At 40.5% G+C, this 25017-nt stretch overlaps 1 protein-coding gene across 1 annotated transcript; it reads left to right on the forward strand.

The window, feature by feature from the left end:
* Window positions 1-64: 64 nt before the first annotated feature.
* LOC310889316 (uncharacterized protein) lies at window positions 65-24894 on the forward strand. Its single transcript, XM_083816596.1, has 5 exons — window positions 65-421; window positions 4597-4620; window positions 7828-8015; window positions 16256-20090; window positions 20202-24894. The coding sequence occupies exons 1-3, from the start codon at window positions 116-118 to the stop codon at window positions 7834-7836; spliced, it is 339 nt and encodes a 112-aa protein (XP_083672722.1). The 5' UTR covers window positions 65-115; the 3' UTR covers window positions 7837-8015; window positions 16256-20090; window positions 20202-24894.
* The last annotated feature ends 123 nt before the right edge of the window (window positions 24895-25017 follow it).

Raw genomic sequence — 25017 nt, forward strand, 5'->3', positions numbered from 1 at the left:
GCCCCCTCCCCTCCCCTCCCCTCCCCTCCCCGCGCGCCCCGCCCCTCTGCTGGCGTTGTGGGGGGGGGGCGAGGGGGGGTTGGCGCGCGCCGGGGAAACGACCGTTAGCGTCGCCATGGCGGCGGGGCGGCGGTTGACGGGCGGCGGTTGGAGGGCCCGGCGTGAGGCACCGCGGGGACGGCGCTGCCGAGGGGTGCGAGCCCGGCACGGCCCGGTTTGTCTGCCCCCACGATGCAGGTCAAGCCCGGGTGATGCCGTTACGTTAGAGGGAAGGGCGTGCGGACGAGGCAAGAAGCGGCGATCCTGGTTTTTACCACAGATCAGATGTCGGTCGGGCTGGATGTGTTCTTCTAAATGGTGTAATCCTACAACTCGGCGTGAGAAAAACCCGGATTTGCCACGCTGCTGTGGTTTAACCCTGGTAGGCAGCGACACCCCGCAGAGCCGCTCGCTCGCTCCCTGCCAGCTGGGTGGGGCGAGAGTGTGAAAACCCGTGGGTTGAGATAAAGGCAGATTAATAGGTAAAGTAAAAGCCGCACGTGCAAGCAAAGCAAAATTAAGTCACGGCCTCCCGTTGGCAGGCAGATGTTCAGCCACTTCCAAGAAAACAGGGCTCCATCTCAGTGTAGCAGTTACTTGGAAGAAGAACAACATCGCTCCGAGTGCCACTGCTCCGTTCTTTCCGCCAGCTTTTATTGCTGAGCGCGGCACCATGTGGCATGGAACATCCTTTGGGTCAGTTTGGCTCAGCTGTCCTAGCGCTGTCCCCTCCCTGCTTCCTGTGCACCCCCAGCCTCCTCGCTGGAGGAGGCACGGCGGGAAACAAAGAAAGCCTTGAATCTATGCGAGCGCTGCTTGGCAGCAACTGAAACGTGGGTACTTACCAACACTGTTACAGTCACAAATCCAAAACACTGCACTATAGGAGCTCCTATGAGGAAACCATGGCCCAAACCGGTACGCATGCACGCTGGTAAAATGGTCCTATAGAAATCTGATACAGAGCTCAGGAGAAACCAGGAAATGGGATGATGGGTGCCCTTTAGAGGAATTCAGAGCATTGTTACTGCTGAAGTTCAAGACTTAGGCAACTTGATTAAGATAACAGGCTTACAAAGTCCAGATGACACCTTTGTAGTTTTGTGGCTTTTTTATGCTATATCTTCTAAATATCACTGACATGGCACTGAGTCAGGAAGAGGAACAGATCGCAGCCAACATTTATTAGAACATCTTTAATCAATTAGACTTTTTATGAACAGCAGAAAACTGTTCGCGCAGCACGTGCCCACACAGTACGCCACGCGGTGGTTACCCAGCCCCAGCGGCTCACTGCGGAGCAGAGGGTCCTCCCCTGCCTCGGAGGGTCCCTCCTGGCCCCCCTCCTGCAGCAGCTGCCCTGCAGCCGCCACCCACCGCCAACGGCCGCTGCCCTCGGGGATGTGGCGTGGGGTATGTAACCCACGGGGGGCGCCAGGGGGTGCTGGAGGCCGTGGGCAGAGCCGTCACCTCCCTGGTATCCCGACTTTAAAATAAATCTGCTCCGAAGATGGCTGTCGGTTCTTGGGAGGCTTCCAGAAGTTCCCTCCCAGCTTGTGTTTTCCCTCTGACCGTCCTGCTGTTGTCTGGTAACTATTTCTCCATCCACAACCAGAGCAGCCCGTACAGCCCATTCACAGAAACACAGATTTTGTGACACTGTGGTTGCAAAGATTCCTGTACTCTACAATCAGCTTTGAGAATTCTCACTGCTGTTCTGAGCGATGAACTTCAGTCTTGAGTATGTGCAAAGGCAGCTGAAACAATTAAAAGTTTCTTAACTGTTCTGAAAATCCCTTCCTTTCCTTTTTATCCTTGCTAGTCCCTTTCCGTTTTTGTGATAGCATACAACTTTCTTTTACTTGTCGCTCCCACAGCAAATTGCCAAATTGCCCTTTACACAAATCCAGAGTTTGGTTTATAGTTTGTGGTTGTAATGCAAGCTCAGACTCCACTGATGAAGTATATGCAATCGTTTTGAATCTTTTGGCCCCAGCCTTCTTGAATTCCCTGAAATATTAAATTATTATTTAACACAGAGGTTGAGTGTGGTTTTTGAAATAATAATTTAAAAAAAAAAAAAGTTGTCTTCAGATTTACCTTAGTTACACACCACTCTGCAGTAAAAGAGTCTCATTATAAATCCATTTGTAGAAAATGGTCTTTTCAGTTGAGATAGGCACTGAAATGTGTCTCTCTTGCAACAATCAAAAAAGATCTGAAAGAATTCTGAGATGGGATATGTTTTGCCACATTAGAGAGAATAGTGCCAATTTGTTCTAGAGAAACTCTATGGAAAGCACTTGATGGACATTTTGGAACAGAAAACATTTTTTCTTATGGAGAGAGAAGATGAAAGAGGATCAGTTTGTTAAAACTCTCTACCTGGAAATATACTATCTGGCAGGGATTGCAGAGAAAAGCAGATCAGGTTGCTGGCACAGGAGTTACTGATTAGAAAGAGTCCTGTTTTATAATACGTCCTATGGACTGGAGAATATAATATAAAGGGAAAAATGGTGAGTAAATAATATCTGACTGGTAATCTGCAAGTCAGCGTGAACAGGGGCAGTTACTGAGAAGGTTAGAGTAAAGGATGGTAGTTTTTTAGAAGTCAGTTATGTCCTCTCTGAGGCATGGGTATGCTGATGAGAAAATTACGTAATGGTAAAGCAGAAAGTGACTGAGCAGCGCAGGACAAGTGATGGACCGGAGTGACATTGGCAGAAGAATGACTAGAATGAGCAGAACAGAGAAAAAGAGTCAAAAATAAGAAAATAAAACACGGGGTTAGTGAGGAAAGTGCAAAGATCTAATGGGAAATTAAACCAGAAATTAGTAGCAAAGAAGCATAAAGGTGTATAGAAAAGGAAAATTTGAAACAAGAATTTAGGAGAGAAGACCATGCTGTTTTTCTCAGGAGAAAACTGAGGAACAAGAGTGAGAAATTAAATGAAGATTTAATAAATTGATAACTGTAAGCATGAATTTGTTTTGAAAAATTGAGAATTTCTTTACCATGTTGCCGATGATTTTTGGTGAGATAAAATAGCCAATCGTTTAAAAGTATAATGTGAAGTTTGGGAGTTATTAGAACAGGCCCTTTGCATATGTTGGCATTTTCATATTTTTCCTTAGGTAGCTTGCTCTAGAATGTAAATAAAGATAATTAGTTGCTTGAAATTTGCTTTGTTTTAGTATTTGAAGTCCTTTCTAAAATAGTAAAAATTCTGGAGATTGCCCTATAAATTTTATATTTACCTGTAGGAGACCGCTTATATGGCTGAATGGCCTTAACAGGGGTAAAGTCATGGGGATAAACAGGAACACCCAGAGATGAGCTTGACAGAGAGACAGATGTGTGAGACACGTGAGGCAGGGTTGGAAAAACAGAAGTGTAATACGAAGCAAAGGAAGCAGAAAGAAGCCAGCAGAAGAGGGAAGCACATGCCACTGAGTTTCAAGGAGAAGCTGTGTGAGAGGAGCAGCAAGCCAGGAAGGAAAAGACAGGAAATCTTTTTACAGGCTTATTTTTCTAGCAAACTTTACACCTGGGTGCCTTCCAGTGATTTGCAGGCAATGCAATAACCTGTAGGGCTTCTTCATTACTGTTTTGCTCCAACATGCTCATCTGTCTTCCAGGGAAGAAGAGCAGAAGAAAATTGAAATTGTCCATCAACTGAACTTAGTAGAAACGTATCACTCAGCTCCCATGAAGTCAATGTGACTATTTTGGCATAAATGTGTTGGGGGAGAAGACCAGGCCAGCTGACTTAATTAACCTGATTTAAACTCGATGAAGAGAGAGCAAATCAAATGCAATATATTTTGTCACAGATAATGCAGCACATACGCATGGGAATGATAACCTGTACATACATCTGACACTTCTTTCCGTCAATATAAAGGAAGTTAGCAATGTTGCGAGTCGGTATTCCTAACATAAATTCTCTTATTGGATTATGATAGGGAAAAAACTGCTAACACATCTGTCTTACTAAAGGTGATACACCTAACAATGTTTCTTCTCTTCTGCCTGAAGGGCTGAGACATGAGAAAGCGTGGGTTCTGTGGCAGCGGGAATAAGAGACTTACCCTAAGCAGGAGTCCTGGGCAACAAAGCAGTGAGTGTTTTGTCCTCACTGAGAAAGAGCAAGCGTATATTTTTATTTGCAGTGGGAAAAGTCCCTGTCCTCAGAACAATACAGCCCAGTGCAGATTCTACCTTTTTCTTTAATATGTTGTGCATGTTTGTGGACGGAGTTACTTAAAGCTCAGTGAAGTGACAGGAGCCTTAAATTATACTTTATATAATTTGTATTTATATAATTTTATTCATTTTCTGTTGTGAAAAAGGTAATGAAAACTAAATATAAGGATACTATGTCATTTTAATATTCCTAGCTAGAGCCAAATTGGAAGTCTAAATTGTTTCCTCACATAATTCAGCTGATTCTAACAAAGTTGCTTTAAGAAGTAATTTATTTTATATGATTTTGTCTTTTAAAAGCTATGTGATTCATTTTATTAAGATTGTCATCCTGTGTTTTTTTTCAGGTGTCAGTAATTTCTAAAGTGAAGGTTAGTACCTGACAGGATCACAGCCTGTACGTGATTTGATGCTTTTTCTTAGTTTGTTTTCTACAAGTTGGATATCAACATGTGAAAGCAGCTGATTTTCTCATGGCAATGCAGTGATTTTATCAAGACTTATTGTACTATAATTGTGTTACAAATCCTACATTACTGAAATGAGACATTATGTTTTAAGTTTTTATTTATCAATTCTTTGTTATTTTTTCCACATCTAAGGTATTGCATCCATTATGTGCATCCTTCTAAAAAGATACTTAGCTTATGAGCAAAACAATGGTGTTGAATATAGTGTTTATAGTTACAAGGCTTATAGTTATGATATAGATAAATATTTTATGTGCATGATAAAAACAACCTTCTATAGCTAGAAGAGAAATGTTAAATTATTTAATAGCTACTTGAGAAATTTAAATGCTAAGTAATGCTACAGATGCTCAGTTGGGCAACCAGGGGTTTAGAGGTGTGAAAGATGAACTCCCAACTCTTCATATAAGCATGGAAGCTTGAAAATCTAGAGTAGACCTGATCAAAAACATTCACATTGTGTTATGCAGAAAGAGAGATGCTTATCTAGTTTATGCTTTATTGTCCTTTCTTGCTCTGACTCAGAAGTGGCACTCCTCGCGGGGTTCAGCCTCTATGCTTTTTGAGAGGATGTCAAAGGAGGGCACTTTTGGGGCCATTTAATGCTTTCAGTAGTACTGTTATTGCTTAGGCACGTAGGGATGTCCCTGTAAAAGACAGAGTGGTGTAAACACAGTGTTATCCTAAGTCGTATCCAGTCCTCAAAACTTTGAATAAACGTTAGGAATAAAACAAAATAATCAACAAATAAAACTTTAGGGAACAACAAAGCCTTGGGCTTTTTTAGGAGTTTGTGTGTTTTCTCTCCATGGCGTTAGCGTTATGAGATTTTTTTTCTTACAGTTCTTCTTACATATTTTCTTAATTTTTTCTCATTGTAACAGACTGCCTTCCAAAGTGATAAAACTTTACAAAGGAATAAACAGTGGTAGGTTTTTCTTGTTGTAGGTCTGGAGTTAGGGCAAATAAGTTGTCTTGTTTCCAAATAACGTGGGTAAGCAATGCTATTTGAATTTGTAGCTGGTGGTCTTATTAGATACCTCAGCCCAGCAAAACAAATAAATAAATAAATAAAAAATCATAGCAGTTAATAAAGTCCTCATGTGACTAAAATTTGAACTTTACTGTAATCTATTGTTCAATTGCAGGATTTATTAAAAAAAACATTATTTTCTTTATAAACTCCTATTTCCGTTTACATTTGAACCTATATGATTCGCATCATGGATTTTCATTTTTCTACTACATATTTTGCTTCAGGTGAGAAGCTCATCATCTTGTGGTACCAGCAGGGTATATGCCACTGTTGTTGACATTACACAAGTAGGAGAGATGCAGTTGTGATAACATAACTGATTCAGGAGTATGAGCAACTGGAAGTAGCACTTGTAAAGCTCATAAAAGTATTATGAATCAAGTTTTCCATTGGTTTTGCTTGAACTTTTCCAGTAAGTCAGGAATTAGTTTATTGTGTTAGGAATCTTCCATTAATTTAAAAGGAAAATTGTATTGCATCTTAGCCAAGGAGTATGGAAAAGCTCATGTAAAATTAGTAGAGCATTCATAAAGCTGTCTTATCACTCGATAAAAGTCCTTCTTGTAAACCATTCAAGGCATTCCTATTGAATTGTCACAAGTAGCACATCTATTGTTCATCTCCTTTAATTTCATATATAGGCTGGGTAAAGCTGGATTCATGAGGCAGAAGAACTTTATAGCTAAATTCGTTATATATAGGACATGTAGAAAAGTGGAGGTTTGAGCTTCAGTTTCCCAATTGTTTTAAAAGATCAGTCCAGATCTTTAGTTCAGATTAACGAACTACATCCTGCAAAATTGCGTGGAAGTGATCAATAAAACCTTTTATGGTCTCCTTTGTGTTTCTGACATGCCATTCAACTCTTGTATGGCTAATGAAAACACTCATCTTGCCTTCAACAGCTCTGTCATGAACTGTACTTCAGATAGTTAGTGAGTTGGCAGAAATGGGGAAATATATTTCTGGTTTGAGAGTATGTGTAAAATAAGCACTGGGAGAATTTTTACTGCAAAACAAGAAGCCTACACAAACAGGCTAGCAGTAGAAACAGCAAAGTAAATGTAATTGGCTGTAGTGAGAACCAATGCTAGTGTTATTTCTCAATAAATTTTAAGAATTTATCTCTTATAGGCTGTTGCAGACTTTGTGCATAATTACTGTTTCATGCATGTAATAGGCGACCCCTGCATTCTTCTATGCTCCTAGTAATGCAGAAAAAAAAGTGTGCTTTACCAGTTTTGCAGGTAACTTCTAAAGAAACAAGTCAGAAAATAATCTTTTAAGTGGTTATATTAACAAAAACTGAAGCATGGTAGCACTGTCACTTGCACTGCTCAGGTAAAGTTTCCAAAGGTTGGGAAGGCATACTTGTAATAAATAAATCTTACCTTTTCTGATAGAGCTATTTTTCCATGCATGCAAAAGGACTCAAGTGGGGACACCACCTCTAAAAAGCTCTTACGAAACTTTATCTAAAATACTGTTTAGCGTTGTCAGGAGAGCTTAGTTTGACTAAGGAATAGGTAAAGAAAACTGTTTCTAGAATACTGTGCAGAATAGAGGACCTGTCTTGGAAGGCTGGAAGGGTTGGCTTCTTCAAGGATAAGCACAACAGGTAAACACAATGAACAAATGATAATTATGTGAGTTCAGGTACAGTGTTATACAAGAACAAATAAAAGTTTCAGAAAAATTTGTATCAATTATAGGCTGGAAACTAAAAGGTAGTTTGTAATTACCGGAAGTTGGAAGTGCATCTGGGCTTTATTTTTAGATTATCATACAGCAGTAGCATTCAGTATATATTTTTTTAACATCTGCACTTTGCCAAGGAATATGCGACAACTTCATCTGGAAGCTAGTTGCATGATTGGTGGCTTATTTACATCAAACAACTGGATCGGCTATCAGTAGATAATCTAGAAATTTATGCTGGAGCAAAACACAAAATCGAATCATTTCTTCATGGCAAAACACTTCTCACCAGAAAATCATTATTTCCACTGACTTCTGTTTCATTTCTAGTCTGAAACTGAAATGTTGCTTTTTCTTTAAAAATCTTCTGGTAGGTTGAATGAAGCCTTACTACGAAGATACCACCATCTCTCTATGAAGTTATCACTGACTGCAGGACTGAAGCTGTCCAAACTCAGCATAACTCAACATTGTCAGTTTAGAACATTTCAACCCCCCACCCATTAAATTCAACATGATAGCACCACATTTAACCCAACTCAGAAATTCCGTGTGGATCCAGGTAGGAATGTAGCTCAACCTGGTCTTTTCAGCCAAAACTAAAGTTTTAACCCTAACTCCCAGTAAACCAAGCACTAACCCTAGCTCCCCAGACCCAAACTCTATTCCTAGATTAATAGTACAATAACCCTAGTACACCAAACTCTAAGTGCAAGCACTAGCAGTAACACGTCAGGAAACCATTTCTGGGTCTAAACCTCAGCCTAAGAACATGCTTCAGTAATTTTTAAATACGTAAGGAGACTGTCTTAGCATGGATCACATTGGTCTAATTCTAGGTCTTTCACTAGCTCAGCAACGCCTGCCAATCCTCCTGAATCCTCGGCCCAGCAGGGTCAGCTTCCAGCCTGACTCAAACTTTCATCTGTACCAGACCCAGCCTTAACAGTACATCATCACCATCCATTTCCTAATGGAAATGCTAACCCTAGCCCTCATTTTACTGCCTTAAATTGCATCATTAGGAACAATTGCGTATGTTCTGGTTTTGCAATTACATTGGTGCATATCTTCATCTGTGAAAATTAGTGCTGCTGTTCCAAGAAAAAAAATATATGGACTGAAGATGAAGTTTATCAAAAAATATTTTCAACATTTTACCAATTTACCTGGAAAAAAGCGTACAAATACAGGAAAAATAAAGGACTGATTCTCTCATCCTGTTTGTCTAGCAATTTATAAAAGTAAAAAGTGCATAAAGGAAGACTATTTCAGGTAATTATGTCCTAATTATAAAAATATGTATTTGTGAAAGCTGAAGCAATTAGTCCTCATTAGGAAGCTCATGTTTGCCAAATTATAGTGTTTTTTTTTTTAAATACAGTTATTTTTTAGTTGCATAACTAAACACAAGACTCAATCTGCTGAAATTAAATTCACTTATAAGGGTCTATTTCTCCATATACAGTGGTCAGATTATTAATAAAATGCCAGGGAGAAAAGTTTTTCAAAGCTGAAACCTTGGGTACCCAGGCCAGAAAAGACTGTTTGTCTCAGCATTGTAAACTCCAGAAAATGTAAGTTACTGTAACGTCTTCCATAGTCAGTTTGCTGCTACTGTGTATTGTTTCAGTTTAAGGAAGTGAAAGGCAACCAAAACGAAGAGGCTGTATACTGAAAAAGACAAAGTACTGCAAATCTGAAAACTAGCAGATTATAAAGCGTAAAGAATCTGTATGACTCTCTACCTCCTAATAAGATTTATAATTTTGTCAAGTAGTTTTTAGTGGCAATAGTGGCTATATCTTTCTATTAATATTTCTAATCCTGACTGTCCATCACAGCAGCGATTCATGAACTATACACAACCCAAACATACAACATTCTTGTACATTGTGGCTATCCTAGGGGCCTATGAGCAAGTTGGAGGCCCCTACTCTGCCAGTAGTTCAGGAACCACTGAACAGCACAGAACGCTGGTTAAATGTAGCTAGACTTTCATAATGACTTGTGGGGTAAGTTGAAGTATTCTCACAGCAATGCATCACCTATCACTTCTGAAGTAGAACCTAGACCTCTGAGTGAAGTATTTAAGTTTCCTGCACATCATGTGCTAAAATTAGATGTCCTAGTTGGACATCTGAAAGAGGCAGCATGATGCATAGGGAACTGTTTAAATTCTGTGTGGACAGTTTGTATCTGTCTAGAGTTAGGAGCACAGAAAGAGTAAGGGAAATCTTAAATACTGTCTTGCGGAAGATATAAACAACTCAAACAGCTACTTCTGGATCCTCAGTTAGTTACTGGAACTGATTTCCAAAATCAAAGGCTGATTTCTTTTTTTTTTTTTCCCAGACATGGACAAAACTCACCTTCTTTAAATATATATATATATTACATGCATATATTAAAATATCTATATACACATACTAGGATGGCAAGAGATGCTGTTGTTTTCGATATCATTGTTCTGAGATATATTTTGCAAGATAAAATTTCCTCATTATCTATGTAATGAGTTTTTATGTATATATATGTGTGTGTATTTTATGATCTGTTCGTTGTATCCAACTGTAGACCAGTATGAATTTCCCTCATTTAGTTGCACAATTTTTGCAGCTGTGAGCCAAAGAACATACCTTACATGCAAAGCCAAGAATCTACTGCTAGTCCAGGAAAAATCTTAGTGGGATGATCAAGAATTAATATTATCAGTCCACTTAAGTTGGTACCAGCACTCATAGTTTGGATTACGTACAGTTAAAATTGATAAATGCACATTTTCTAGTATACCTTTCTTTGACAGCATCCTAATGTTTCTACTCGCCCTCTGAGTCTGAAACATTAATGGCTTCAGTCTGGGGGCTTCATCTTGAGTCTATCAGTGAGAGTGTTTCTTCCTTCTTGCTAGCGGGTGTGAAATATTGATGCTAATGGTTCCTTTCTCCTCACCTTAGGGTGTGTTTGGAATAACTTTTTATGTTTGTTAACATTCAATGCATTGCTTTTTTTTTTTTTTTTCATAAGAAAATCCAAGGAAATCCAAGGTAGATTGAAATTTAATACAAGGTGTATTTTACATATGTTGGATACTTGTTCTTTCATGGCCATTACTCCTTTATTGATCAGTAATAGACTAGTGACTTGTTTATATCCTGAGGACCCCAGTATGATTCTGTGACCAGACTTTCAAGGTGTCTGCTCTCGTCTGATTTTTCTTCTTCACTATACTGCATTTTATTGTAGGCTCTCAAATATTTCTTCCTACAGAAAATAGCTACTTCCTGTTGCTACCTATTAATTCCAGAAGGCAACAATTAGTTACAAGAGGCATTACAACACATGACAGTGCAAAGCTAAGCAAAAGGTAAAATATAGTGCAATAAGAGGTAGTAGGGTAGTCATCATCTACTTAAAATATAATAATAGGGAATAGTCACCTATTACCTAATACTAGATAATTACCAAAACAGTTAGGTAATTGCCTATAGTACAAAGCAAGCTAAAACAGAACTTGAAGTAGACCAAGATAAATCCAGAAGACCTAAGGCTGGAGTTCCTAGCTTAACATGAAGTCTGTGTCCCATCACAAGCAATGGGACATCACATTTACCCAGCTTTAAGGGTGTAGCTTGGATGTAACTGAAAGTTTAGGCGAGTACATGAAACAGTGCACATGAATTAGAGTAACATTCACAGTTGCTCAGACTAGAGTCAGCATTAGGTGAACCTGCAGGACTCACTTCTGCAGGAGGCATGTTTTCAGTCAAGAAGTAGGACGAGGATCCTCTGCCATGTTCATCGTTTGTAAACACACCAGTGGCCATGAACATTGAGTTGGGCATTATCTTTGTCTGAAATGGCAAATATAATTGAACCATATTTCTTAAATATTTAACTGTCATGGTATTTACAGCACATTGCCATGCCCACCATGACAGTCCATTTTAATTCTGTGAGAGAGAAAATTAAGCACCCTGTTTTGTGTAACAAATGACTATTCTGATGTCTGCTTGCACATAAGGTCACTGTACTTAGTTCCACTATTGGGTTATAAGCTTAGATATATGAAACTTTCATAGCTGTTATATTATTTACATAACTGGTATTCATAGCTAGAGCCACAACAGACCCAGCCCTACAAAAAAAAAAAAAAAAAAAAAAGGTGTAGTATAGTTCATAGAATCACAGAATTGTAGAATATCCCGAGTTGGAAGGGACCCATAAGGATCATCAAGTCCAACTCCTGGCACCGCACAGGTCTACCCAAAAGTTTAGACCATGTGACTAAGTGCACAGTCCAATCACTTCTTAAATTCAGACAGGCTTGGTGCAGTGACTACTTCACTGGGGAGCCTGTTCCAGTGTGCGACCACCCTCTCGGTGAAGAACCTCTTCCTGATGTCCAGCCTAAACTTCCCCTGCCTCAGCTTAACACTGTTCCCTTGGGTCCTATGACTGGTGATTACGGAGAATAGGTCACCTGCCTCTCCACTCCCCCTTGCGAGGAAGTTGTAGACTGTGATGAGGTCTCCCCTCAGCCTCCTCTTCTCCAGGCTGAACAGGCCCAGTGACCTCAGCCACTAGATAGCCAATAGATATTTGAAGCCTTTGAGTAGAATGGGACAGTATGGGACCATCCTTGGACTCATTCTTGGACCTCCTCTGCTTTTGTTCTGCGTGTGAACCTCTCGGATTTGGTCCAGTTTCATTCCAAAGTCTGTCCACAGTGGAAAGTAAAGGATTTTATTGCCTGTCAGAACCAACGTCTTGCCTCATATGTCTTCCCCTCTAGGCCCTTCACCATCTTTGTTGCCCTCCTCTGGACACTCTCCAACAGTTTAATGTCCTTTTTGTACTGTGGTGCCCAGTACTGCACACAGTACTCGAGGTGAGGCCGCACCGGCACAGACTAGAGCAGGACAATCACTTCCCTCGACCGACTAGCAATGCCGTGCCTGATGCATCCCAGGATACGGTCGGCCCTCCTGGCTGCCAGGGCACACTGCTGGCTCATATTCAACTTGCTGTCAACCACAACCCCCAGATCCCTCTCTGTAGGGCTGCTCTCCAGCATCTTGTTGCCCAGTCTGTACGTACAGCCAGGGTTGCCCCGTCCCAGGTGCAGGACCCAGCACTTGCTTTTGTTAAACTTCATGTGTTTGGTGATCACCCAGCTCTCCGATCTGTCCAGATCTCTCTCCAAGGCCTTTCCACCCTCACCCAAGTCCACAACTCCTCCAAGTTTGGTGTCATTGGTAAATTTGCTCAAAGCACCTTCTAGAACTATATCCAAATCTTTTATAAAAACATTGAAGAGGACTGGCCCTAAAATGGAGCCTTGAGGGTCCCCACTAGTGACCATCCGCCAGCCAGATGTGGCCCCATTTACCACAACCCTTTGAGCCCTGCGCGTCAGCCAATTGCTCACCCATTGTATGATGTTTTTATTTAGCTGTATGCTGGACATTTTGTCCAGTAGGATCCTGTGGGAAACCCTGTCAAAAGCTTTGCTGAAGTCCAAAAAGATCACATCAGCTGGTTTCCCTTGATCAACTAGATGGGTGATCTGATCATAAAAGGAAATCAAATTTGTTAGGCAGGACCTACCCCTCATGAACCCATGTTGGCTGGGACCAATGACTGCATTGTCCCCCAGGTGTGCTTCAATAACTTCAAGGATCATCTTCTCCATAATTTTACCAGGCACTGACGTGAGACTGACAGGCCTGTAATTGCCAGGGTCTTCTTCCTTACCCTTCTTGAAAATTGGCACAACATTTGCCAGCTTCCAGTCCGATGGGACCTCTCCAGATTCCCAAGATCATTGAAAAATAATTGAGAGAGGTCCCGCAATGATGTCAGCCAGCTCTTTAAGCACCCTGGGATGAATCCCATCCAGACCCATGGACTTGTATGGATCCAGGTGGAGCAGCAAATCCCGCACACGTTCAGGGTCGATTGGGAGTTTGTCATTCCCACTGTCATGGTCCTCCAGCTCAGGGCACCCTGGGTCCCGAAGCCCATCATCAGTGTTGAAGACAGAGGCGAAGAAGGCGTTAAAGGTCTCTGCTTTGCCATGTCATTGTCTGTGAGGAGACCCTCCCCATCTAGTAGTGGACCTATGTTTTCTTTGGTTCTCCTTTCTCTGTTCACATATCTAAAAAAACCTTTTTTATTGTCTCCCACAGACATGGCCAGCTTCAACTCTAGTTGGGCTTTAGCCACACAAGTTTTCTCCCTACAAACATGAACAGCATCCCTGTATTCCTTCCTCATCGCCTGACCCTCCTTCAGTTTTAATGACCTTACATTGCTTACAAAAGCCTTAGCTACAAGTGCAAGTATCATATCAGTCCCTTGCACCAAGATAGATATTTGAAGCCTTTGAGTATGGCTTCATACTCAAGCTTTGAGTATGGGACCATCCTTGGACTCATTCTTGGACCTCCTCTGCTTTTGTTCTGCTTGTGAACCTCTCGGATTTGGTCCAGTTTCATTCCAAAGTCTGTCCACAGTGGAAAGTAAAGGATTTTATTGCCTGTCAGAACCAACGTCTTGCCACTGTTACTGCAGCTGTTCTGTACATGCATAGACTAAGATATTACCTCAGTTTGTATTCAATATACATTGACAGAACAGTAGGCAGGTAGACAAGATTTTGCCTTTGTTCATATTATAACAACATTGACCTTCTGTTTCCATCTTCGGTGCTTTTATTCTATAAATGATCCACTCTGTTTATGAGGGAGCTGTGAAGCAGGCTGTAGTGGGTTTATGTGGCAAGGTTTTGGTAGTGGGGGGCCATAGGGGTGGCTTCTGTGAGGAGAATCCAGAAGCTGCCCCATGTTAGATAACGGCCCTGCTGGCCAGAGCCAGGCTAATAAGCAATATTGTTTGCGCCTCTGTGAGAGTAGATTTAAGAATGGAAAGAATAAAAACCTGGTGAGGAACAGCAGCTAGGCGAGAGAGAGGAGTGAGAAGCAGCCCTGCAGCCCCCCAGCTCAGTGCAGCAGGAGGGCAGGAGGTGCTCCAGGCAGGCAGCAGCAGTTCCCCTGCGGCCTGTGGAGAGGCCCCTGGTGGAGCAGGCTGTCCCCCTGCAGCCCACGGGTCCCACACGGAGCAGATCTCCACGCTGCAGCCCGTGGAGGAGCCCCCGGTGGAGCAGGTGGATGTGGCCTGGAGGAGGCTGCGGCCCATGGAGAGCCCCCGCAGGAGCAGGCCCCGGGCCGGAGCTGCAGCCCGTGGAGAGGAGCCCCCGCAGGAGCAGGGGGTCTGGGGGGAGCTGCCGCCCATGAGGGGCCTGTGCTGGAGCAGTTTGCTCCTGGGGGATGGACCCTGTGGTACGGAGCCGTGTGGGAGCAGTTCTTGGAGAGCTGCTGCCTGTGGGCAGCCCCCGCAGGCTCAGTTCGGGCAGGACGGCATCCCGTGGGAGGGACCCGGCGTGGAGCAGGGGCAGAGAGGGACCGTGAAGGAGAGGCGGAGACGAAGCGTCAGGGACTGACCGCAGCCCTCATTCCACATTCCGCTGAACTGCTCCGGAGGGGGGGGGGGTGGAGGAGGGGGGGGGGGTGGAGGAGGGGGGGTGGGGAGGAGGTGGTTTTGGTTTCTTTCCTTTGTTTCTCACTTCTCTAGCTTGGTAGTAATAGCCAATAAATCTTGCTGTCTCCCTACTTTGAGTCTGTTTTGCCCGTCAGGATAATTGTTGAGCGATCTCCACGTCCCTATCTCAACCCTTGAGCCCTTTGCATCGTATTTTCTCCCCCTTTCCCTTTGAGGAGGGGGAGTGAGAGAGTGACTGTGGTGGAGCTCGGCTGCCCACCTGAGTAAAACCACTCCACAGGCTCAGCCTAACTGTAGCTGAGCTGGCCCCTCAGGCAGCTCTTCTCTCTTTGTGTGGAATCTGGCAGTTTGCAATAAATAAGTTGAAATTTTATTCAGCTAAACTCTCTGCCTGAGTACAATCAAGTATCAATTCCTAAAGGCGGTATAAGGCAGTTCTATCTGATAAATTGACCTGGCACAAATGATTATGACACAGGAATTGTTTTAGGAGACATTTAGGAATTTTATGACACATAGGTGATTTTATCTGGTAACAGACTTTGTAATAAAATCCCATTAGAAATACAACTAAAATGCAACTGAAGTGGAAAAAAAAATTACTTTAGTTTTACAACAGAGAGGATATGGGTTTATGCTACACTTTACCCACTATAACTACAAACTATCGCTTGTGATATATTGTGGAGATCATATAGTCAGATTTTACCATCTGATCTAAAACTAGTATATCAGAAAAATTCGGTCTAATCAACCTGTTGATCTGACATATCCTGCATATCTAACAGTTGTTAGATCTAACTAAAGAAAGGAGTAAGCAGGGCTGTCTGTTTTGGGGTCAACCTGCTCTTACAAGCAATGTGAATCCACAACTGCACACCTGAGTGGCTGCAAAGAGCGAACTGTACGCTGACCCGTACCTCCTTCTGTCATTCTAGACGCACAGAACCCGAGCGTTTTCAGCATGCTTCCATTCCAGATTTTTCTTTGCTGTATGGCCTTTACAACGTTTTCTCAGTGGGAAGGATTACGTAGTGGCAGGATGACTGTGTCTGTCCTTGGCTGTAGTGCATTATAAGAGCATGGTAGTGTCAGAATCTACCCCAATTCATTTTAATTGTTTTCCAGTATACTCCATGGGTAGTTGTTGTTGTTAAACATATCCGTTCCAGTTTTATGTAATCAGAGATTTTCAGCTCATCTTTTTTATTTTTATTTATTTATTTATGTTTCCCACAGGAAACTGAAGTTTATTGCTTTGGGAGAACACCTTGCATTTGCAAGTTCGTGGACCACAAGTGGAGATACTTTTTCATTTGTTCTAAGGGAAGTTTCCTCCGGCCGTATAACCTGCCTCATGGTAACATGGTCAATGAAACAGCAACACACAGTGGTACGGGAGCCATCCAGTGGACTACTGTGAAACACACAGCCAAGACAAATTAGAAACCATCTTGGAGGTTTTTCTGCCTTTTTGATTTCAAGATGTTGGGTTTTGTCCCTTTTGTTCAAAACCTGCTTGTACTATTAAATGCCAAATTCCTTTACTTCTTGCATTCATTTTGAAGAACTAATTTTCCCAAAGATGTGAAATGTCTTTAGTTTAAGATAGTCATAATAGCTTAAGTTATGGAGCTGCATTTTTTACAATACTCGTACAACTAAATTGTGAACACTGGGCTCCATTTTTTTCAGTTTACACAAAGGAAATGGAAATGTACAGTATGAAAATGAATGATCATGAAAGATGCTCATTTATCGCCTTGATTTCTGTTTTGAAATAAAGTTTAGTCGTAATGTATTTTGTTTTAAATGTGTGATATTTTAACTGAATTTTAAGTGTTTCCAAATTATTAATTGGAGATTTATTTATATTTTTATCACAGATACTTACAGATGATTTATGGATGATTTAAATGTGTTTTGTTCACTCACTAGAGTAAAATGAATAGCAATGGAAAATTAGCCTTTTAATGCTTATAGCAGCACAAGATTTACAATCCAGAAAAGTTTAGATTACAGATAAAGGAGTAAAGAGAAATTGCCAGTCATTCCAAGGCTTGGAAAAAAATGTTAATTGAAAATAAAATGAAAATTTATCATTATTCCCAATAACATAGCACTTACTGGATTTTTCCTATCATTCTTATTGATCATGGATTGATTTTCAGTAAAAACACATGACTTTGTTTCTTAGTAAAGAATGTGTTAAGGAGTTGTGATATTAGATATAATCAAAAATTCAGCAAAACTTGCAAGTGAACAACTGTTATTTGAAAAGATAAGATGAATTCAGCACAATACCAAGGATAGCTTTCAAATTTTTATTCCTTCCTGCATATTATGGTCCACTGAGATGTCTGTCACTCTTCTGTTTACCATTAAAATTGTCAGTACCATTAAAAACTGGATCTTTAGCTGAAGCTCACCTGACATAGCAGCAGATGTAGTTTATGAAGTAATCATGTCCTTTTCTTTCTATATGAGGCAGCTTCAAGTATTCTGCTGGGTTTTTATTCACCTTTTACTAAAAGGTAGACTACGCAAATTAAGGGTAATTTTCATGAATATGTAAGTATGTGAAAAAATGGATTTAGTGAGGTTACAATATCAGAATATTGATGATATTACACAGTGTATAAAAATGTATCAAGATCTTTTCAATATATTTAACATTGGATAATTATAATTATTTGATATTTAATAAAGATATTGGACTATTTTCAGGGCACCTGTTTAGTTTATGAAAGAGTGTTTGCTTCCGTTGCATTCAAAGTACAGCTAGTTACTGCTGGTTAAATGTCAGACAGGAAAGGAGAGAAAGACTGGATTGGATAGTTATTTTTACTTATGGTAACATTCATAATTACATTAATAATTTGTTTTCAGTGAGAAACTAAAGCTCTTGAAAGTCATATTTTCCAGAAGAAACAAGTCTCCTGTTTACCTTTTTACTGTCCTGTGGTTTGGGGATGGTTGACTGGTAACAGAACTGAGCAGGTGCTGTTCTTAAAGGAAGATTGATCCCTTTTCTTTACGTGACCACCAAAGGAATTCCATGTCCAGCTCAGGTGGTTTGCTGGTACTCTCTAAGTCCAGGCTGAAAACTGCCTTCCTGTAAGAAAGCTAGAGTATGTAGGCTGATCTCTCTGATCAGAAAAAGCAATGCCTTCTAAACTGTTGTTCCAGTAGGTATGGATTGTGTTTGGACAGTTGTGCATCTGTTGATGTGGACAATCCAACCCTGTACTGAATTCTCTAATTTAATTTAAACAAAGTGAAGTAGGAGTCATGGGTCAGGATCCTCTACACCAGGGACAGCCTCCCATAGTTATCTAACTATACTGTTAATCCAGGATCTCTTGAAATGTGGTGCAAAGTGGATAAGCATTTCATTGACATTTTATCTGGCAGGAAGTCCAGTTCTGTATTTTGGGTAAAACAGTACCATTTTATTTTGTTATTTCTTTCTGTTAGTCCAACAAAATCCAGTTTATGCTGTTTTAAAATATGTTTTCTGTTGTTTAAAATGTTTTCACTTTTAAAGCAAACATTAAAGAATTTTGAGTACCAACACTTAATTAAAAGGAACGATTTGATAATTTAATTAATGCTGGCAAAACAGTTTATGCTATAACAAGATATGAGGCCATCAGACCTGGTATAGCATACATTGCTTGCCACATTTCCTACTAATTCAAACCAGATAGAAAATGGTGCTTTCTCTTTTCTCATGATTGGTTGTTTGGTTTAGGGCGTTGTTTTTTGTTTTGGTTTGGGTTTTGGTTTGTTTGTTTTATTATTGGCTAGAAGAATATAGTTTCTTGCCAAAGCTGGGCTTTTTGAGTTGAGGGAGGAAATATCAACGAATAGACTTTCTGTATTGGTTTCCAGCAGAACTGAGAGGAAGTAATCCCAAACCCATCCCTATTGCATTTGTTTGTAAAGGTCTAGGCATGGTGAAGAAGTCTGACTGTATTGTAATAGTTCGTAAAAAAATGGTAATTTAAGAGCATATAGTCATTTTCCACAATGGAGCTGATAAATCAAATGCTCAAAATAAAATGACTGCTCTGTTATAGAATACATTTTGTTGGCCTTGTTTTACTATCGGAAATATATCAGCATAAGATTCATGGTTACTAGTTGAGCAACTCCTGTATAGAAATTAAACTCCCAGATAAGAATGTAGAACCCGTCCTTCTTATAGTCTTGTCCAGCATCTAAAGCAAAATTGGGCACATCTTTCCATCTAGGAATTCAGACTTTGTATCATCTCCCTGTTCAGTTGTTAACAGTGAGGAGGAATAGCTGTCTTTTCCTAGACTTTAAGTGGCAGTACCAAGCTGTGTTTGATTCACCCATTTGCTGAATTTACCAGCTGCTGGAGAATACGAAGCATGTTTATTGTGTACCTTGAAAAAGGGACACTTTATTTCTGAGATTAAATTTGCAGCCTGTGAAATCATATTCCACTTAGGCATCAATTTTCAAAGAAAACTGATTGCAAAGCAGCAATTAAAATTGCTGTCAGGTTTTACATCTGCTTCTGACCTGCTGCCAAATAGAAGGCTTTAGCATTGTATTTTCTTGTTTTAAGCAAAGTTACTCTCTTGTTGCTGTATTAGAGATGCATTCAGACAGAAGAGTGCTGAAGTACAGTGTTCATTCTGCAGCTGAGCTGGCACAGCGTTTAAGAAACAGAACGGTTACTAGGAGATCTAAGAAACCGTAATTCAGAGCAGTGCTTAAGCCTTTCTAGAGCCTGCCTCTGCCAACATTAGCAGGTTGCAAGTGGAAAAACTCAGAGTTGCTTTCTTCTTAGAGCCAATTCCCAGCCCTGCGACCCTACCCCTGGTCACTCTCAGGCAGTTGTACATTACTGTTGTGCACTACTTGTTAAGAAGTGCAATTGGTTTAAAATATTTAGGCCAAAGTAAGAGTAGCACAAAAAGCAGCAGTGTTCAACATTCAGACCGAAGGAAACTGGTGGCAGCAGTACCACTGCATTCAGCAGCAGTGCTGGACTTGGTATCTTTAAATGTAGCTAAACTGTGCAGCTCAGCAGCAGAAGGTAGAGGATTCAGTGGCAGCTCTTCTATTACAGACAACGGAGTTTGTTACAACCATGATTTTACCAAATGTCACCTTGGTAATATCTTTATTTTCTTTGTGCTGAACGTAGAGAGAAGCAGTCCAAATGCTTGGCATCGTAACCACAAAAAAGTACTGTGCTGTAGGCCTCTGGGAGGTGGGGACCAGCTAAAAAACATCTCAAGTGCCACTGTTTCTTCTCAGATTGCAGGTCACATTGGAATCTCTCTGTCTTCACCCCCAAATCAGCTTTCATCTACAGATAAGTAACTTGCATGATAAATTTTTGCAATAAGATTATTTTAATAACCGTTTATGAATTAGCATCTCATTGTACAGCCAATAATTTATTTTCTTTGCCGACTGCATATCCCAGTATGGTATTACTGGGTTTAACAATGGAGTTACACTAGTATTTCCATGGTTTCTGATATTGGCAACTTTTTAGACAAACAGTAGCTGTTCTGCTCATTAGCGCTAATACTACAGGATTGCCATAGAAATATTCCTGCACTAACTACATGCTGGGAGTGGGAGAATTGCTTGTCAACAGCCTGCTTCAACCTTGTTGTTAGAAAACATGATTAGAGTTCCAAAACCACTAAGTAGTTAAATTTGTTCTTTGTATTTATTTAGTAGTTAAGGGTCTGTAGTCAGAACTGGAACCTCACTGAGATGTTATTCAAGCACATTTTGTTTGGATTTCTGTGTAAGGCTACATTCTACAAAATGGCAAGAGAACACAGCAAATGATGAAGAGATTATGGGCAATAAAGGAGAAGAGTTATAGTGTATTTCTGTCTGACCTGATCTTTTCTGTAGAGCCTTATACTTTCTGCAGGTTTTGATGCATTTTGTGATTTAAGAGAAAGCATAGGGAGAAAAATCCTTCTGGGCTAAACATCTAGAAACTAAATGTCTGTTGAGCACAACCAGACTTTAAAACTCAGCTGATCGCTTCCATTTCCATGGATGTCCTATTTCCACACAGCTAGTGAGTAACTTTCAGCAATCCGTGATAAATTCCCACCCCACTGAAATTCAATTTCAAAGTCAACTTAAAGTCATGCTACTAGGTTTATGGTATAACCAGACAGAAGCTGAAAAATGATGACAAATACATTGAGATTAATCTTAGATTATAATAAAAAGATTAATTCATCATTATGAATTAAAGCAGTGCTTTCAGAAACTGAACAGATGGCTAAAATAAGACATTGTCATATTGTCTATTTGCCCATAAAAACACTGGAACCTGTCCTGCCATTAAGACAACAGGACTGAAGCATAAGATACACACACTTCATTGTGAAGCTAGTATACTGACACTTAGATTTCCAGATGGTTTATAATGAAGACATGATGTGTCTTTTTTTCTAAATTGTCAATTCAAAGCTATTAAAGCCTTAAATGTCTTTTGAGTAGTCAAGAGGAAAGCTGCATAAAGTGAGCTCATTTTTCGCTGTCACCTATTAAAAAATCTACTGGAACAGACTTAAATATATGATGGTTAAATCCTATGGCTAAAATTAAAGCAAAATAAGATTAAGGAAATAGAAATATGTCTAATAATACAAAATGCATTAAATATGCTTGCACATAATCAGCTAGCTGTTTTATAATAAACCTTTTCTTTGTTATGTCTCAGTAAGGAAGATTGTGGCAGGGCCTTGAACGTACCAGCAGGCTCTAATTCCCATGAGAATCCTGTAACCATCTCTCTCTGTAGCTCCCCTCTGCAATCTCTTTCTTTCACTGAGTGCTCGACTGCTTTCATTTAAGGTCAGCTCATTTTCCCAAGCAGAGCAGACAACTCTTGCTGCTCATTGGTAGGTTATCAGCCATTTCTTCGTCCAAATATCTATATTATTAGTGCCTCAAAATTGTATCTTCACTTTTTAATTAAAAGTAAATTTATATTCCAGCAAGTTCTTTTGTAGGTCTCACAATCAAGTCAACCTAAATGAATCGATCAAGATCTTTCTGAGTAAAGGACTCATGATAAAGTCTTGCAATAAGTTCTTAGTCTCTGAAACTGAAAGCTACATTTGAAAAGAGAGATCAGGTTTACTTCAATCGTGTTTTGCTGAATTGCTGAATAGATTATAATTAGAACACTGACAAACACTAATTTGATCGGTTGCCTTCTGAAAAACATTTGTGAATCTTGTGTTAAACTATCCAGTTCTCTGGTGTCTGAATTTTTTATATCTTAATTTCTGCATTACAGGAAAGGTAGACATTTTACTGGCTTTAAGCTGTTTCTGACAACTATAATCTGTGAATTCTTGCAGTACAACGTTGGCAAGTCCACGTCCACAGTTAAAAGTTACTAAAGTTTAATAAGTTAATTAAATTAATAAAATCTTTATTGAGATTTCTGTAGTGCACATACACATAAGCACTCTATATCATCTCATCCATTAAAAATCAGTTACAAAAAACACTCAGGTTAGAATCATTTCAAGCTTCCTATCCACAAGTTGTTACATTTCATTTAGGGAAAAACAACAAAAAAAACTAATTTATTTCAGTTTTGAAAAAATAAGTAAATACTAAAAGGTCAAACTCGATCCTGATCAATACATTTGCAAGGCACTTAGCTTTGTTTTGCAGTTCATATCTGAAGTGTTCATACTCTGGTAGGCATGGAAAATATGTTGGTGTCTTACTTTATTCTTATATTTTTTAGTGATGAGAATGTGTAAGGATGTCAGACATACCACAAAGCTGCCATTACCACAATACTGGAGGGATGTGTGTAGGGCTGGGAACCATGGTTTAGAGTTCTGGCTTTGCCATTTGCTATTGCTTGGTTTTGGCTAATCCTTGCTCTGTCTAAATTTCTCTGCTCAAAACTTACGCAATCAAAGTTGCATTCATCTTTACCGCATGTAAATGTTTTACAGAATTTTGACTTTGTAAAGTACTTTGGGAAGGTGAAGTGTTATTGCAGGCTATAGCAATGCAAGCTGCATCACTCTTCACAATACCACACCTTCAAACATTTTGCTTCTTGACGGTTCTGTGATATGGAGTGAGTAGAAAAAGCACGGTGGTTTTCCACCTAGTCAGCACATTTGAAGCATGATATGTATCTGTGGTAGGTTAACCTTCGCTGACCAGCAGGTGCCCACCCAGCTGCTCTCTCACTCCCCATTCTCAACAGGACAGGAGGAGAAAATAAGAAGAAAACATCGTGGATCAACATAAGGACAGGCTGATGATTTACCAGTTACTGTCACAGCCAAAATAGACTTGACTTGCGGAGCATAAATAACTTAGTTCCAATTAGTAACCAAGTAGAATAGTGAGAAATAAATACAAAACTAAAACCACCTTTCCCCCAACCCCACCTTCTTCCCAGGCCCAAATCTACTCCTGATTTTTCCACCTCCACATCCCAGTGCAGGGGGTGGGCAATTGGCACTGCAGTCAGTCTGTAATCCTTTTTGCTGTTCCTTCATCATCACGCTCCTTCCCCTCCTACAGCATACACTCCTTCACAAACTGCTCTGCTGTTTTTTGTAAACTCTAGTTTCAAAAAACATTGAGCAATTATCCCGGTTTGCTATCAGACTCATTTAAATGATAGCTAATTGATAAGAACAAATACTGTGCAGATGTTGAAATGCTTTTTGACTTTTAGTTCTTTAAAAGCATAGCTGGTTGCTACCATCTCAATAACGTGGGTTTAGAAAACAATTTGCAGCAAAAACACCTCAGTATGACATGATAAAATACTGAATATACCAATATTGGAATTGGTATTATCTAAGATCTTAGTTGGTGACACGGACAGTGAGATCAAGTGCACCCTCAGCAGGTTTGCTGATGACACCAAGCTGTGTGGTGCAGTTGACACACTGGAGGGAAGGGATGCCATCCAGAGGGACCTGGACAGGCCTGAGAGGTGGGCCTGTGCGAACCTCATGAGGTTCAACAAGGCCAAGTGCAAGGGCCCGCATCTGGGCTGGGCCAATGCCAAACATGAATACAGGCTGATGAGTGGATAGAGAACAGCCTTGAGGAGAAGGGCCTGGTGGTGCTGGTTGATGAGAAGCTCAACATGAGATGGCAGTAACCATATTCTGGGCTGCATCAAAAGCAGCACGGCCAGCAGGGAGAGGGAGGCGATTCTCCCCCTCTACTCTGCTCTTGTGAGGCCCCGCCTGGAGTCCTGCATTCAGCTCTGGGGCCCCCTGCACAAGAAGGACATAGAAATATTAGAACAAGTCTGGAGGAGGGTCACAAAGATGATCAAGGGATTGGAGCACCTCTGCTATGGAGACAGGCTGAGGGAGTTGGGGTTGTTCAGCCTGGAGAAGAGAAGGCTCCGGGGAGACCTTACAGTGGCCTTTTAGTACTTAAAAGAGGCCTAAATGGAAGGTGAGGAATGTAGTGACAGGACAATGCGTAATTCTTTTAAAATGAAAGAGGGTAGATCCAGATCAGTTATAAGAAATTCTTCACTCAGAGGGTGTTGAGGCCCTGGCACAGGCTGCCCAGAGAAGCTGTGGATGCCCCATCCCTGGGGGTGTTCAAGGCCAGGCTGGATGGGGCTTTGAGCAACCTGGTCTGGTGGGAGATGTTCCTGCCCATGGCAGGGGGGGTTGGAATTAGATAATCCCTTCCAAAAACAATTCTGTGATTCTGTGATTAATCTCTCTACTCATAAGTTTCCAAACCCACAAAAGTGATGCTTAATAGTGATGCTTAATCATCAGCAAAGATTGCCTAGCTATAGCTAAAAAAAAAAAAAAAAAAAACAAACATAAAAAGAACATGTATTTTGATATGCCACTTTAGAGAGTTAACATGATATCTTCCAAGGAGCTAAAGCCTGCAAACAAAAGGCAATAGATTTACTTTTTGTCATGTCTGAGCACATACCTGCTATTTCACAA

Source organism: Anser anser (genome assembly GCF_964211835.1).
Source record: "Anser anser genome assembly, chromosome: Z".
Classification (NCBI taxonomy): Eukaryota; Metazoa; Chordata; class Aves; order Anseriformes; family Anatidae; genus Anser; species Anser anser.